General features: G+C 46.9%; 1 protein-coding gene across 2 annotated transcripts in view; it reads right to left on the reverse strand.

Moving 5' to 3' along the window:
- Window positions 1–312: 312 nt before the first annotated feature.
- Window positions 313–16,246, reverse strand: part of LOC141085321 (sialic acid-binding Ig-like lectin 13) — an 80,668-nt gene continuing 64,734 nt past the window's right edge. For both annotated transcript variants that reach the window (XM_073570601.1, XM_073570599.1), the window contains exons 7-8: window positions 12,966–13,021; window positions 313–548 (exon numbers count right to left, since the gene is read on the reverse strand). In XM_073570601.1, coding sequence (XP_073426702.1) covers window positions 498–548; window positions 12,966–13,021 — 107 coding nt within the window. In that variant the 3' untranslated portion in view covers window positions 313–497. The remainder of the gene's footprint in view (window positions 549–12,965; window positions 13,022–16,246) is intronic.

Below are 16,246 nucleotides of genomic sequence, written 5' to 3' on the forward strand. Positions count from 1 at the left end.
CGCATGCGCACGAAAACGCAAGTGTGCGCAAGACCATGCGCACGTCATGTTAAACATAGGTGCGCAGTGCGCATGCGCACGATGCGCAGCGCACAAAAGCGCAAATGTGAAACCAGCCTTATCCATATTTTTGAATGCATGATTTATTTTTATAGTATATTGCAATGGATTTATTTATTTTTTAAATTAAAAATGCAATTCCCCATATTACATTGTTCACATACTATATATATTCTGCATTTATAATTAGTAGTCCTAAAACCAAAAAAAGTAAGCCTTTAAAGGTAAAAAAAATAATCAGAACAAAATCTATCTATCTATCCATTTATCTTAAAAAGAATTTCCAACCTGTATATTGATACAGTATGGAATAATTGGATACATTTAAATTTAAGAAAAGAAAATAACATTACATAGACTTTATGAAAAACAAATTAGTTCTGAGCATTTAGAGAACACTTTAGAAAACTGGTTTGTAGAACACGAAGATCTTCAAATCATTCCATCTTTATGTTGTAATAGGTGCTGTCCTGCTGTCCCATTAGGTCCTTCAAAACAAAAAACTATTTTCAATCATATTTGCAATATTCTATAGTATTTATCTATTATCTATCTATCTAACTATCTATCTAATGGATAGTCTATCCTCTATCCATCTAGCTATCTATTATCTATCTATCTATCTATCTATCTATCTATCTATCTATAAGAGAGTCTATCACAGTCCAGTCTCTTTATAAACATCCAAAGATCCTTGAGTGTAACTCATTTAATTGTTATATGTGTATCTAAGTATTTGATACACTGCCAATTTTGCAAGCTTTCCCACTGTGGTAGATTGGCTCACTAGTCTGCTCATAGAGGTAGACACAGGAAAGCTGTCTCTTTAAATTTTCCACTGGTTTATTTAGGTACATTATAAACCAGGTGTCATGGGGTTTCCGCAACAGAGAGAAGCCAGAAGACCGCGGCATCTGATGTCTTCTACTCCTGCGCTGAGAAGAATCACTTCTCCTTAATTTTAATGGTGTGCATTCCTTTTGTCAGAAAAGGGGTTAATCAGACATGTTGGAAAACCCTAACCTCTCAGCTGAGCTCAGTTAGTCACTTCTGCTTTCTTTTTAATCTTGCTCCTGATTCAAGTCCATGTCAGAGCTAGCATTTGCTGCATTTCTTAGGAGAGGAGTTCATATGAGAAGGAGTTTTGAAGGAGTTATCTGTGACTGTTACATGGTTTCTAAGTGGATAGTTTCCTTCCTTTCTTTTCTTTGGTTTATCCCCCTTCGACCACTCCCTGGTGCATTCCTTTGTTTTATGTGAGTGAATATTTTGCATGCCGGGTGTTTTCAGTTAACCATCATATGTGTAGCCTTGCTTGTTAGGTTGGTGTACTGTGGTACACAGCACCGCCACTCTTCCCTGGGTGGGGTAAAAGAACAGATGAAGGTCTACCTCAGGAGATAAGGCAAGGGTGGCATCCCCGACATCTTCACCTTCAGAAGTATCCCGGAGAATAGGGAAAGCTAGGGCGCCCCCTAGAGTCAGGGACAGAGAAAGAGCCCCTGATCCCAGGTCACCTGTCAGCTGTGTCATGACACCAAGGCAGGATTAGCAACATAAACACAGCCTTTCTGGCCTAACAGAGAATAAAGCAAAACTAGTGGCACAGTCTGTATTGCTGCGGGGTTCTGCCTGCTCAGGAAAGAAACAGGAAAAAAAAGGATCATTTTACCTTTATCTTCGTGCCCAGCTTTGGAGTTCACTTCTCCAGGCACATCCCACCCTCTAATGAGACAGAACTCTGTCTATTTATCCTCTGGACTCCATCTGGGGTGGAGATGTGTTGAACAGCCTCCCACCAACTCTACAGCTGTTCAGTCATCTAGCCCTAAACATGGCTCATTTACCATTCTCAGCACTTAGAGATCATATCGCTGAAGCTAACAGCCATAGTGATACATATCTCCCCTTCAATACTTTACCAGTGACTTTGTCACATATCCCTCCCTCTGCCTAATGCTGGGAGCTTTGGCACCTTCAGTCACCAGACAGGGAAGTCTAGACCATGCATCTGTGCTAACATGCAGCTTCCCAGGCTTGTGCTCCATATGAAAGTTGAAGTCCTGTAGAATTAGAAACCATCTAGTCAGCGTCGGACTGGAGCACCTTGGGCCCACCAGAGAAAATAATTCTTGGGGCCCACTATGTATCTACATAGAAATAAATACAAAACCACCAATTGTGCGGTAAAATGTGCTAATATCAAGGTATAATATAAGGTAGTACACATCTTAATTATGTAGTAGGGGTTTAGGTAGCCCTCCTCATAGAATATAAAGAAGCCAACTCATAGAATATAAAGTAGCCCCCCTCATAGGGTACAATACAGCCCCCTCATAGTATACAGAGTACCCCCTCATATAGCATAATGTAGCCCCCTCACAGAATATAATGCAGACCTCATATAGTATAATGTAGCCCTCCTCATAGAATATAATGTAGTTCCCATAGAATATAATACAACCAGCAATATAGAGTATAATGCAGTCCCCCATAGAATATAATGTAGCCCCATAGTGTATAATGCAACCCCCTCATAAGGTATAATGAAGCCCCCCATAGGGTATAATGTAGCCCCCTCATAAGGTTTAATGCAGCCCCCCTCAGAGGGTATCATGCTGCCCCCCTCATATGGGGTAAAATGCTGCCCCCTCATATGGGTATCATGCTGCCCCCCTCATACGGTGTATCATGCTGCCCCATCATATGGAGTATGATGCTGCCCCTCTTCATAAGAGGGATCATGTACCAGGAGTCACTATATAAAAAAACTACTATACTCACCTCTCCACCTCGCTCCCACACTGATTCTGGCAGTGGCTCTGCTCCGATGGCAGGAGCTGCGCTGCAGTCAGCCCGACATACAGCGGGGACGCGATGAAGTGATGTAATTGCGCACCCACTGTGTGTCTGAGGAAGAGGGGAATAATGGGAGAGGGAGCGTTATGTGACACTCTCTCTTCCAGTATTGCGGCATGCACTGGGGGGCCGTGCTGATGCCGGGTCCCACTGTCTTTCGGCCCCATAGTGGCCGTGCGGGCTGGGGGCCCCTGGTGGGGTCCCTAGTCTGTGGGTCCTAATAGTGGGCAGTTTTAGCCGCAGCCTGCGGCAAACTCTGCCTGCTTAATATTCACTCATGTCCACCCCCATGGGGGCCTGGGGAAGCGTGAATATTCATTTCACTTAAGCAGCGGGAACAGGCTTTGGCTTCTTGTCACCCGCTGCAGCTCTGCTGGCACCAGGGGCCTCCATAGCAGCTGTATGGTGTGTCGCTATTAGCAACACACCACTGGCTGGGGGCCTAGTCAACTGGCTCTATATGCAGGCAAGTGTCAGTGCCTGCGCCCACTGGAGAATCCTCCGGTTCTCCGGTGGCCCAGTCCAACAATGCATCTAGTCACTCGGATATTCTTTCCCTTCCTTTCCCTCATCAATGTCAGGTGTGCATGATCTGACACTAGCCTGAACTTCTGGCCTAACAGGTAGTACCTCAGGGTGTCGATTGTCCATTTAATGACCAAGCATTCTTTTTCTGAAATGGCATAGTTTTTCTCACAGGAGAAGAGTTTCCTACATATATACAGGGCTTGATGTTCCTCCCCATTTACTTCTTGGGACAACACAGCTCCAAACCTGACCTCTGAGGTGTCTGTCTGGACCACAAATTCCCTACTGAAGTCAGGTGCGATTAAGGCAGGCTGCTTACATAGGACAAACTTTAACTCTTGGAGCACCATTTCTGCTTTGGAAAAACATTTGGCCATCGACATCTTTGTGTCTTTAAAAAGTTTCATCATGAGTGCGACTATCATGGTGAAATTCAGGATAAACCGCCTATAGTATCCCATCTTTTTCAGATACACCTGAACCTGTTTCTTGGCTATCGGTTGCATCACTTTTGGATTGCCTCCACCTTATTCACTTGTAACATTATTCTGACTATGTAGCACCAAGTATTTTGCCTCCTCTTCCCCTTGGCATACTTCTTTGGGATTATGGTAGACCTCACCTCGAGCATCAAGTATGGCCTGGACCTTCTACAGATGACTTCTCCACTCCGGGCTGAAAATTACAATTTTACTCTTCTCCACGACAGCACCCACTGGAGGTATCGGATCCGCCCATTTGGAACAGGAAACCCTACAGGATAGATAAAAGGGGCGGTCCGCCTTTCCTCCTCAGTTTTGGTTTCCTGTTCCAAATGGAGCAGGATCCTGCAGGATCTTACCCGGGCCATGCATCCGCCTGTGCGGTCTCCTCGGGAACGGCAGGGGCTGCGGTCCGGAAGCAGCGTCGGGGGAGATTCCGTTTGACGGCTCCCCCCTCGTCTGGTGGCATTGTGGTAATGACCGGGTCCGGGGAGGGCCGCCCGGTCTTACCAGGGAGCGGGCCGGGCCGGGCCGGCATCCGGGGGATCCCCCCCCCCAATCGGTGGGGATATAGCGTGGAGGTGAGGCCATGAGCGCGCGAGCCGCGCGTGTGAGTAGCGGTGGCGCGGAAGCCGGCCGGCACCCGACGCTCCTATGCCCCGGAAGTAATGGTTGAACTTCCGGGGTAGGATGGCGATGACGCTGCGCATGCGCCCTGTGACAGGGCGACTTCCGGGGGCACGACAAGAAGAAAGATAAAACAGCGCTGCAGCGCTGCATCGTTGGAACCATGTCGTCCCCCGCAGAGTCGCAAACCCCAGCAGGGGATTCAGCTGGGGGCAACTCCACCAGGGACCGCAGCGCCAGGACAGAGACTGCCCGCAGGAGCGAGGCAGCAGAAACCCGATCCAGACCGTCTCAGCCATCCGACCCGGTATTAAGCTTCACTGGGTGAGTGTGCAAAGTATATACTCTACCTATTAAGCTAACCTCCTCCCTCCCCCCCCTCTCTCTTTACCTTTGACCTCTCACTTCAGTCAAAGAAAAAAGAAAAAAATAAACATAAAGCATGCGCATTATGTTCAGATCCTCTCCCTGACTCCTACCCCAAAAAACTCTGCAAACAATGCATGAAAGAGACCAGGCAGGGGTCGACGATATCTTCCAAAGATATCCGAGCCATAATTAGGGAGGAAATACAAGCCATCAACCGCGCCAGCACTCCCGCAGAGTCCAGTCATAAGAAACAGGTCATTGTTAGTTCAGAGTCAGAGGAAGAACAGGAGTTAAACTCAGGCTCCGCATCCACGTCCTCATCGTCATCCTCGGAGATGGAAGGACGCGCATGTTTTCCACTGGACAGCGTAGATAACCTTGTAAAAGCGGTTAGAAATACTATGGGATGTGAAGAAGAAAGGGGAGCCCAAACCGCGCAGGACATTATGTTTGCGGGATTGGCAGAGAAAAAGAGGAGATCATTTCCGGTGATACCAGCAATTAAGGACCTCATCAAAAGAGAGTGGGAGAAACACGACCAGAGGGGTTTTCTCCCATCAGCTTCAAAACGGAAATACCCGTTCACTGATGAAGATCTATTAAAATGGACTAAAGTACCAAAGGTGGATGCCGTCATATCCTCCACTTCCAAACAGACCTCGATCCCGGTCGAGGACGCAGGATTGTTAGCAGACCCATTAGACCGAAAGGCTGAATCTTCGCTCAAAAGGTCCTGGGAATCCACCACCGGGGTATTCAAACCCGCAATAGCCAGCACATGTACTGCTAGATCAATGCTGGTATGGCTAGATCAATTAGACCAGCAGATTGAGCAAAGAGTGTCAAGGGAGAAACTGCGTGCAGCCATCCCGTTGATAAGAGGTGCAGCTGCCTTTATGGCAGACGCTTCAGCGGACACCCTAAGACTGGCAGCGAGGTCGGCAGCCCTGGTGAATAACGCCAGATGCGCGCTGTGGATAAAGAGCTGGAAAGGGGATGCACAATCAAAATCCAAAATTAGTGCAACCCCATGCGAGGGTGAGTTCCTCTTTGGAAAAGCCTTAGACGAAATTCTCGCCAAGGCAAAAGAAAGAAAAAAGGCCTTCAGTGATTCTCCCATTCCGTTTTATAGGAAAACCTTTAAAAGACGGCCATTCGGGAGAAGAAGGCAATCGGACAGAACGAACAGATGGGCCACGAAAGACGAAAAGCAGAAGGGTACCATCTTCAGAGGGCCAACATATAGGAGAGATAAAAATTAAGAGTTTAGACCCACCAGTTGGGGGTAGATTAAAATTTTTTTTTACCAAGTGGGAACAAATTACGTTAAACCCATGGATTTTGAACATAATCAAGGAAGGAATAAAGATTGAATTCCTTCGGATCCCCTATGAGTTCTTTGTTATAACTCGCCTTAATTCCTCACTTCAGCAAAAGGCTCTCGAAGACGAGATTCGAGTCCTACTTGCTAAAAAAGTTTTAGTTGACGTCCCTGAGGAACAACAGGGTAGAGGCTTTTACTCTCCCCTGTTTTTGGTTTCTAAACCAGACGGTACGTTTAGAACCATTATTAATTTAAAGAAGCTAAATTCATTTATAAAAAATTATAATTTCAAAATGGAATCAATTAGATCCACTATAAAGCTTCTTTTCCCAAATTGCGTAATGGCAGGGATTGATTTAAAAGATGCTTATTATCATCTCCCTATACACAACAGATTCCAGAAATACCTAAGAGTCGCAGTGGAAGTCGAGGGAAGGATTCGTCATTTCCAATACGCGGCAATGCCCTTCGGGCTTTCCACGGCACCAAGAATATTTACCAAGGTGATGGCAGAAGTGATGGCCTACCTTCGCCAAAAAGACACACTAATTGTGCCATATCTAGACGACTTCCTAATAATTGGGAATTCAGTCAAACAATGTACTGAACGCGTAACTGACGCAATCTCCTCTTTTCAGAGCCTTGGCTGGATTATCAATATCCAAAAGTCCAGACTCGATCAGCAATCTCTCCAGACATTTCTAGGATTTCAACTAGATTCCTTGACCCAGATATGTCTACTACCTCAGGTAAAAATCACCCTCACAAAACAAAAAATACAAGCAGCTATAGATAAACCACGTGTATCCTTGAGAGAAGCAATGTCACTATTAGGATCACTAAATTCTTGCACCCCGGCAGTCCGGTGGGCCCAGTACCATGTCCGTACGCTACAACACCAGATCCTCCAAGAGGATAAGCGACATAGTGGTCATTTGCAGAGCAAAATAACCCTGTCACAAGAAGTCTTGACTTCCCTAGAGTGGTGGTTAGACGATAACCATTTATGTTCAGGAGTTCCATGGGTTATAGTTCCATCCTGTATCGTAACCACCGATGCCAGTCCCCAGGGCTGGGGAGCCCACATGGAGAATGGGTTTCGTCAGGGAAGGTGGAGTAAAGAGGAATGCGATTACTCATCTAATTTAAAAGAACTGACTGCAGTGTTCTATGCTCTATACAACTTCCTTCCGCAGCTCCAACAGAAGCATGTAAGGATCCTGTCGGACAACACCACCACAGTGGCATATATAAACAGACAAGGAGGAACTCGATCAGAGACTCTGATGTCTTCAGCGGCAAGAATTTTAAACTTGGCAGAAAACTATTTTTTGTCCCTCTCGGCCCTTCATATCAGAGGCGAGAGCAATCAAAAGGCAGACTTCCTAAGCCGACACACTCTACGACAAGGAGAGTGGTGCCTCAATCGGAAGGTCTTCAGGGACATAGTAGCCTCATGGGGACAACCCGAGGTGGACCTTTTCGCCACAAAGGAGAACAGGCAGATAAAAACATTTGCCTCCCTATCTCCGTCAGATCACCCAGACATACTGGACGCCTTTCTAGCTCCATGGAATTTCAACCTGGCGTATGCGTTCCCTCCATTGATCCTCCTACCTCAAGTAATTCGGAAGATCAGAGACGACAAAGCAAGAATAATCTTAATAGCACCGTTCTGGCCAAAAAGACCGTGGTTTTCGTGGCTGCAGATTATGTCAATAACAGATCCTTGGATCCTTCCGACTGCCAATCTACTCTCCCAAGGCCCCTTTTTCCACCCTCAAGTGCTCAGCTTGCACTTGACGGCGTGGAATTTGAGAGGCAGTTATTGAGGACAAGAGGATTCTCGGAGTCCTTAATTACTACACTACTACAAAGTAGAAAACAGTCCACAACCCAAATTTACACTAGAATATGGAAAAAATTTCTTCAATTCCATACAGTACCTCATACAGCAGAAGTTCCGATAATCCCAATCTTGGAATTTCTGCAGAAGGGGAAAGACTTAGGCTTAGCAGTAAATACACTGAGAGTACAAATATCGGCATTAGGGGCACTATATGGCCATAATATAGCAGGCAACAAGTGGATAACTCGTTTCATTACAGCATGTGAACGAATAGCTCCAATCCACATACCCTCCGTCCCTACATGGGATCTAAATCTGGTCTTAGACGCCCTAACGGTAGACCCCTTTGAGCCGATCGACACAATACCCTTCAAATACTTAGCACTTAAAATGGCCCTCTTAGTATCACTGACCTCAGCTAGAAGAGTGGGTGATATCCAGGCCTTGTCAATAGATCCACCTTTTTTCCAAGAATACCAAGACAGATTGGTATTAAAACCAGACCCTGTCTACCTGCCAAAAGTGGCAACAAAATACCATAGATCTCAGGAGATACTCCTCCCAACCTTCTATAAAAATCCCTCTACTCCGGAAGAGCAGAAGTTCCATACTCTGGACGTCAAAAGAACTGTCCTAAAATGTATTGAGAGGTCCAACAGTTGGAGGCAGAGTAGGGCCCTATTTGTTTCATTTCAGGGCTGTAAGAAGGGGTATGGAGTCACGAAGAGCACCATTTCCCGGTGGATCAGAGAGGCCATTCGTTTAGCCTACTCCGCAAAAAACGAAGATCCTCCAGGGAACATCAGGGCGCATTCCACCAGGGCAATGGCAACCTCTTGGGCGGAAAAGGGAGATGTTCCGATTGAAACTATATGTAAGGCGGCAGTTTGGTCATCCCCTTCTACCTTCTATAACCACTACAGACTTGATCTTTCATCAACCTCTGACTTAAGCTTTGGCAGGACTATCCTTGGCACGGTGGTCCCACCCAGGTGATGGTCTCTGGAATCTCTCCAGTGGGTGCTGTCGTGGCGAAGAGTAAAAAGCCGGATTACTTACCGGTAATGCTCTTTTAATGAGTCCACGACAGCACCCGCTCACTTCCCCCCCTAAGGATATCAATAGTTAAAGTATATTAACCAAATAATGGATAAGAAAGATGTTAAAATAAGAGAACATTGCCTAATCCTTGGCGGTCCTTCTGGTACTCTGAAACGAAAAACTGAGGAGGAAAGGCGGACCGCCCCTTTTATCTTTCCTGTAGGGTTTCCTGTTCCAAATGGGCGGATCCGATACCTCCAGTGGGTGCTGTCGTGGACTCATTAAAAGAGCATTACCGGTAAGTAATCCGGCTTATCGTATCGGTAAGCTGCGACATGCTTTTTGTGAGGGGCTAGGATTTGACTCATGGCCCACTAGAAGGTAGCTGGGGCCCCTAGCAACCCATCAATCTGGTATACTGGAAGTAACTATCCAGGATAGAAAAGGCTGTCTACTCCATGGAACTTTGAGAGAGGAGTATTTGACAGTAAACTTTTGTTAGGTCCAGAGTTGAGATGTACCGTATTTTCGTACCATAAGACTCACTTTTTTCCCAAAAATTTTTGGGGTAAAATGGGGGTGCGTCTTATGGTTGCAAGATGCTTACAAATTGTAACGCCAGTGTGTTTGTACTTTGCTTCCCCAGCGTTACTCTGCATGGTTGCATTAACTCTTTGCTCCTCTCCTCCTAACCTGCAGAGATACTGTTGTCTGATACCGTTATGTATGCTGCTCAGTTCCCTGCCACGCTGCGCAGCCGTACATGCGTGCGTGGCTCCCCTGCTTTGCATGACCACCCACTGGTGCGGTCCCTGGCTGCCGCTGTGGAAAGCTATCCATGGGTTAATAGGTCCTCTGCAATGTGTATGGCTTACCACGTGTGTTCAGGCTTGCAGCTCTCACCAGGTGTCCTTTGCATTCCTGATTTCTGTCTGGTTTTGCTTAGGGTACGTGCAGCCACACCTCCCCTGCTTTTATGAGGAATGGGTGTGTGCTACAATCGCTGCTCCAGCCTATCGCTGTGAGGCAGGTCCTATATAAAAGTTCCCTGCCCTGTGGGGCATTGCCAGAGCTTCACATTGAGTTCCTGAACCTAGCCGTGTGTGTGTGTGTGTGTGTGTGTGTGTGTGTCTGTTCAGCTCCTGCTCTGATTCTGATCAGTTCTGGGGGAGCTGTTGCTCTTTATCCCTGTGTGAACTGTGTCTTGTATCTCCGGTTGCCAGGAGGCAGACTATCCTGGCCCTTGCTCCTGTCTGCCCTCCCAGGAGGCAGAATATCCTGGCCCTTGTCCTTGTCCGCCCTCCCAGGAGGCAGAATATCCTGGTCCCTGTGTTTATGTTTGGAGTCTTGCCTTGCGCTGGTTTCCTGCTGTGTTTTGTTTCCTGGATCTGCTCCTTTACCTGACCCAGTCTGTATTGTGTCTTGTTTCTCCGCCTGCTCTGGGGGAAGAAATACCCAGACCGCCCTTCCAGATGTGCTGTGCCTGTTGTCCTCTGTCAGATGTCCGGATCCTATGTTTTCCTGCCCGATGTCCGGAGCCTGCCGATCGCTGCCAGTGGTCCAGAGCCTGATGACTGCGGCCTGATGTCTGCAGCCTGATGTCCGGAGCCTGTCGATCGCTGCCAGATGTTCAGAGTCCGATGCCAGTGTGCTGATGCTCTATCTGAGATCAGAGTCCTGATGTCCTGCCTGGTGTCCTGCCTGGTGTTCCTGATGTCCAGTCCGTGTTCCTGATGTCCAGTCCGTGTTCCTGATGTCCAGTCCGTGTTCCTGATGTCCAGTCCGTGTTCCTGATGTCCAGTCCGTGTTCCTGATGTCCAGTCTGTGTTCCTGATGTCCAGTCCGTGTCCCAATGTTCCGCCAATTCCCTGAGGTCCACCCAGTGATGACGTCCTTCTGGGATCAGTGTTTGATGTTCTCCTGCTGAGCCTGTGCTACGCCTCAGGCCTGAGAGAGAGGCCGTCCTAGTATGCCCGTGCCAGAGGATCCTGGACTGCATCAACCCGTGATGACTCCTGTCATCGTCTGACGTCTGTCCTGGGTATGTGTCTGATGTTCTCCTGCTGAGCCAGTGCTATGCCTGAGGCCTGATAGATAGGCCATCCTGATATGCCCGTGCCAGACAACCCTTGACTGCATCAACCCATGATGACCCCTGCCATCGTCTGAAGTCAGTTTGAGGTCGGTGTCTGATGTTCTCCTGCTGAGCCTGTGCTACGCCTGAGGCCTGAGGAAGAGGCCGCCCTAGTATGCCCATCCCAGACAACCCTGGACTGCATCAACCCGTGATGTCCTCCTGCCTTCATCTGTTATCGTGAGATGTGTACCCCTCCCTGATGTGCGGAACCGGGAGCCTTGCATAACTGTTTTGTTTATGTACCATGTCTTGTTCAAGTAAACGTTATGTCTATAACTGAAGTTGTGCAGTGTCATGTCGTTCTGCTACCTCGTCCACATGCTCAGCTGCCACAGACCCCTGTCACTACCCTTCCCTAGTCCGGGTAGGCTCGGGTCCCCCCTGTGGTCCAGTGGGTCCACATTCCGTCCCCACCTGAGACGCTTGCCCCACGTCGGCGTGGTCGGTCGACGTGGAGGCGCCGGCTTGGCCGCGATCGCAGACGAGACACAAATCCTGCGGGTGCGGCGGGGCTCTGTGGTGTGGTGGTGGCTGTGCTCCAGGGCAGTGGCAGCAGCTCTCTGTGCTCCATGGGGGACTCCACCGGCATTTCCTCAAAGCCCCGAGGCCCCCGCACATCCATTGCTGCCATGTTGTGGTGGCCTCCGGGAACATGGCCGCCGGGAAGATGGCCGCTTGGCAGGGGGCAGAGCATGCCCAGATTCAGATATCATCCCGAGATCTTGGGAGATCGCATTGCCGAGATTTAATTCTGAGCATGCGACACCCCCGGGCAGGCGGCCATGTTCCCGGGCTTTGACAAAATGCCAGAGAAGCACCCCATGGACCACAGCCACTGCACCGGAGCACAGCCCCCCTGCCCCAGCACAGAGCCCCTGCCCTAGCACAGAGCCCCAGCACAGGCCCACTGCCCCAGCACAGAGCCTCTGCACCAGCAAAGCGACCCTGCCCTGCAAAGCCCCCCTGCCCCAGCACTGAGCTGCCACCACCGCACCAGCTTGGGATGGGATTTCCCGGAGTCCACTGCACCAACATGGACCATCGAGCAACCCCTGTGACCACTCCTCCACCTATGCTGATCTCTTCCCTGGTAAGCTGAATTCGGACCCCCATTTGACACATTATTTTTTTCCTATTTTTCTTCAGAAAATTTGGGGTGCGTCTTATGGTCCGGTGCGGGATATAGTCCAAAAAATACAGTATGTGGCTGACCTTAGCTTCTCTATGAATCCATCGTCATAAGGCATCGGATTCTCATCAAATTTAGACACCTCATTTAGTTTCCTGTAGTTGATGCAGACACACCACTCTCCATCAGTCTTTGGCATGAGGACAATGGGGCAGGACCAGTCACACTTTTACTCCTTCGATGATGCCCAGGCTCAAAATTCTCCTTGGCGTCAAGAACTTGTCAGAAAAACATTTTATCATGTACTACAGGAAACGTCTGACCTCTGTCAAATCGACAATGTATCAAATACTTATTTTTCCCAATATATCTGTCTTTCATATGTATAATGAAAGGATATTTCCATGCTATGCATTTTTGTGTTGTCACATACAGCCTTCACGATAAGAAGGAAACAGTTCAGTAGAATGGAAGCAGTGCATTGATCTCACAGCAATATTCTGAATTTTTATTTGATGTCATGTTGATTTGTTTAAAACTCTTAGTAGCTGTTATAATACCTGATAAATAGATTCAGTTCTTTCTTCTTTTGGTCCATAATTATGTGTTCCATTCTCTAGAAAACATACAATAGTTTGAATCAATTCTATATCTGCATATAGCAAATGAGTTGAATAATTAATTATACCTGTAGTTTAAAGGGAACCTGTCAGCAGGGTTGTACGCAGTAACCTGCAAACAGTGTCAGGTCAGCACAGTTATACTGATTACAATGATACCTGGTGATGAAATATGTCTTGTGGTTGTTGTTTCATCTTTATTTTCAGTTTTGAGTTAATGATATGCTCGTGCTCCGAGGCGGCATGTAGTGTTCTGATTAGCTATTCATAATGAAGACTGCTGACAGGTCAGTGATCCCTCATACATTACATAATAAATATTATATAAACATACTGAAAAAAAAACCCTTCTGCAGGCAGGCACCAGTCGTGGCTCCTGCGCTGCAGCAAAAGCGCATACGTACTGTGTATATACTTATTATGGTGGAGGTTCATATTAGGAAACACTAACTTCCCTTCTGCATTTTAGGAACTCAACTTGGCTGTTAGAATCGTGGTTGCTGATCATCTTTTTTAAAGGGGTTGTCCGGGCTTTTCACATAATCTCAGTATATATCTGGGCTGCAGAATTATGACAATAAGTAATTTACTTTCTGTCACTAGTTTGCACGGTTTTCTAGATATTCTGAACAGAACGTCCAAGGGGGGGGGGTGTTATGGCATTTAAATGAGAACTAGTCATAACCTCCTACTCTACTCCAAACATGCCCTCTATAGTAACAACCCCACCCTCCATGGCTACAGGCCCTCCCCGTCCACATGAAGCAGCCCTCATCATCACACAGCAACGAATTCTTCCCCTCCAGCAGCCTCAGAGCAGAGAGCAGACCACCCAGCTGCTCCTCCCCCAGACACACACTGAACAGTGATCTATGGAAAGTGAAACTAGTGAGGAGGGAAAATCGCCCTGTATTCTGGGCCACTCCATGATTACAGTATGATTCGCACATACACTGCACCAAATCTGCTGCTGTGTGAAGACATCAGTGACACAGAGCTGTCTCATTCACACAGCAGAGGCTTTGTCACACAACAGATTACATCAGCGACTGCCATCCCCTGTGCAGATTAGAAGCTGCAGACCCCCATCACTGGCCATCACACAGTCTGTTCTCACTGCTGCCAGCAGCCTGGGACAGTGAGGGAAGGAATTACTGATAATGAGTTATGTATTGTAATCATGGAGTGTCCCAGAATACAGGTCGATTTTCCTTCCTCACTAGTGATGTGTTGAACTGATTCAAAGAGCCGGCTCCCTGCTGTGAACGAAATGAGCCGGCTCTGCAGGGTGAAGGAGCCGTTTTTTTTTTTCCTGGCGCCTCAGCAGCTTATCAGACCCAGCTTTTTACTGAAGCCTGACTGTGACTCATCTGGGGGAGGAGCAGTCAGGAGAGGACTGTGAATAAATGCAGGGGAGTTAACCCTTCAGTCCCAAATATACACTGCCAGTTCCTCCATAGCATATATGGCATTGAGGGACTCAGAACATAGTCATCATCATCAACTGCAATGACCTGTGCGTTACCTTTAGTCCCGAATAAAGATCTACTTTCCTGGCCCCTCATCCATGGCATATACAGTCATGGCCAAAAGTATTGACACCCCTGCAATTCTGTCAGATAATATTCAGTTTCTTCCTGAAAATGATTGCAAACACAAATTTTTTGGTATTATTATCTTCATTTAATTTGTCTTAAATGAAAAAACACAAAAGAGAATGAAGCAAAAAGCAAAACATTGATCATTTCACACAAAACTCCAAAAATGGGCCGGACAAAAGTATTGGCACCCTCAGCCTAATACTTGGTTGCACAACCTTTAGCCAAAATAACTGCGACCAACTGCTTCCGGTAACCATCAATGAGTTTCTTACAATGCTCTGCTGGAATTTTAGACCATACTTCTTTGGCAAACTACTCCAGGTCCCTGATATTTGAAGGGTGCCTTCTCCAAACTGCCATTTTTAGATCTCTCCACAGGTGTTCTATGGGATTCAGGTCTGGACTGATTGCTGGCCACCTTAGAAGTCTCCAGTGCTTTCTCTCAAACCATTTTCTAGTGCTTTTTGAAGTGTATTTTGGGTTATTGTCCTGCTGGAAGACCCATGACCTCTGAGGTAGACCCAGCTTTCTCACACTGGGCCCTAAATTATGCTGCAAAATTTGTTGGTAGTCTTCTGACTTCATAATGCCATGCACACGGTCAAGCAGTCCAGTGCCAGAGGCAGCAAAGCAACCCCAAAACATCAGGGAACCTCCGCCATGTTTGACTGTAGGGACCGTGTACTTTTCTTTGAATGCCTCTTTTTTTCTCCTGTAAACTCTATGTTGATGCCTTTGCCCAAAAAGCTCTACTTTTGTCTCATCTGACCAGAGAACATTCTTCTAAAATGTTTTAGGCTTTTTCAGGTAAGTTTTGGCAAACTCCAGCCTGGCTTTTTTATGTCTCGGGGTAAGAAGTGGAGTCTTCCTGGGTCTCCTACCATACAGTCCCTTTTCATTCAGATGACAACGGATAGTACGGGTTGACACCGTTGTACCCTCGGACTGCAGGGAAGCTTGAACTTGTTTGGATGTTAGTGGAGGTTCTTTATCCAACATCCGCACTATCTTGCATTGAAATCTCTTGTCAATTTTTCTTTTCTGGCCACATCTAGAGAGGTTAGCCACAGTGTCATGGGCTTTAAACTTCTTGATGACACTGCGCACGGTAGACACAGGAACATTCAGGTCTTTGGAGATGGACTTGTAGCCTTGATATTGCTCATGCTTCCTCACAATTTGGTTTCTCAAGTCCTCAGACAGTTCTTTGGTCTTCTTTCTTTTCTCCATGCTCAATGTGGTACACACAAGGACACAGGACAGAGGTTGAGTCAACTTTAATTCATGTCAACTGGCTGCAAGTGTGATTTAGTTATTGCCAACACCTGTTAGGTGCCACAGGTAAGTTATAGGTGCTGTTAATTACACAAATTAGAGAAGCATCACATGATTTTTCGAACAGTGCCAATACTTTTGTCCACCCTCTTTGTTATGTTTGGTGTGGAATTATATCCAATTTGGTTTTAGGACAATTCTTTTTGTGTTTTTTTCATTTAAGACAAATTAAATGAAGATAATCATACCAAAGAATTTGTGTTTGCAATCATTTTCAGGAAGAAACTGAGTATTATCTGACAGAATTGCAGGGGTGTCAATACTTTTGGCCATGACTGTACATAC

The sequence above is a fragment of the Dendrobates tinctorius genome, unplaced genomic scaffold (genome assembly GCF_039654945.1).
Source record: "Dendrobates tinctorius isolate UK_male_01 unplaced genomic scaffold, ASM3965494v1 ptg000028l, whole genome shotgun sequence".
In the NCBI taxonomy this organism is placed as follows: Eukaryota; Metazoa; Chordata; class Amphibia; order Anura; family Dendrobatidae; genus Dendrobates; species Dendrobates tinctorius.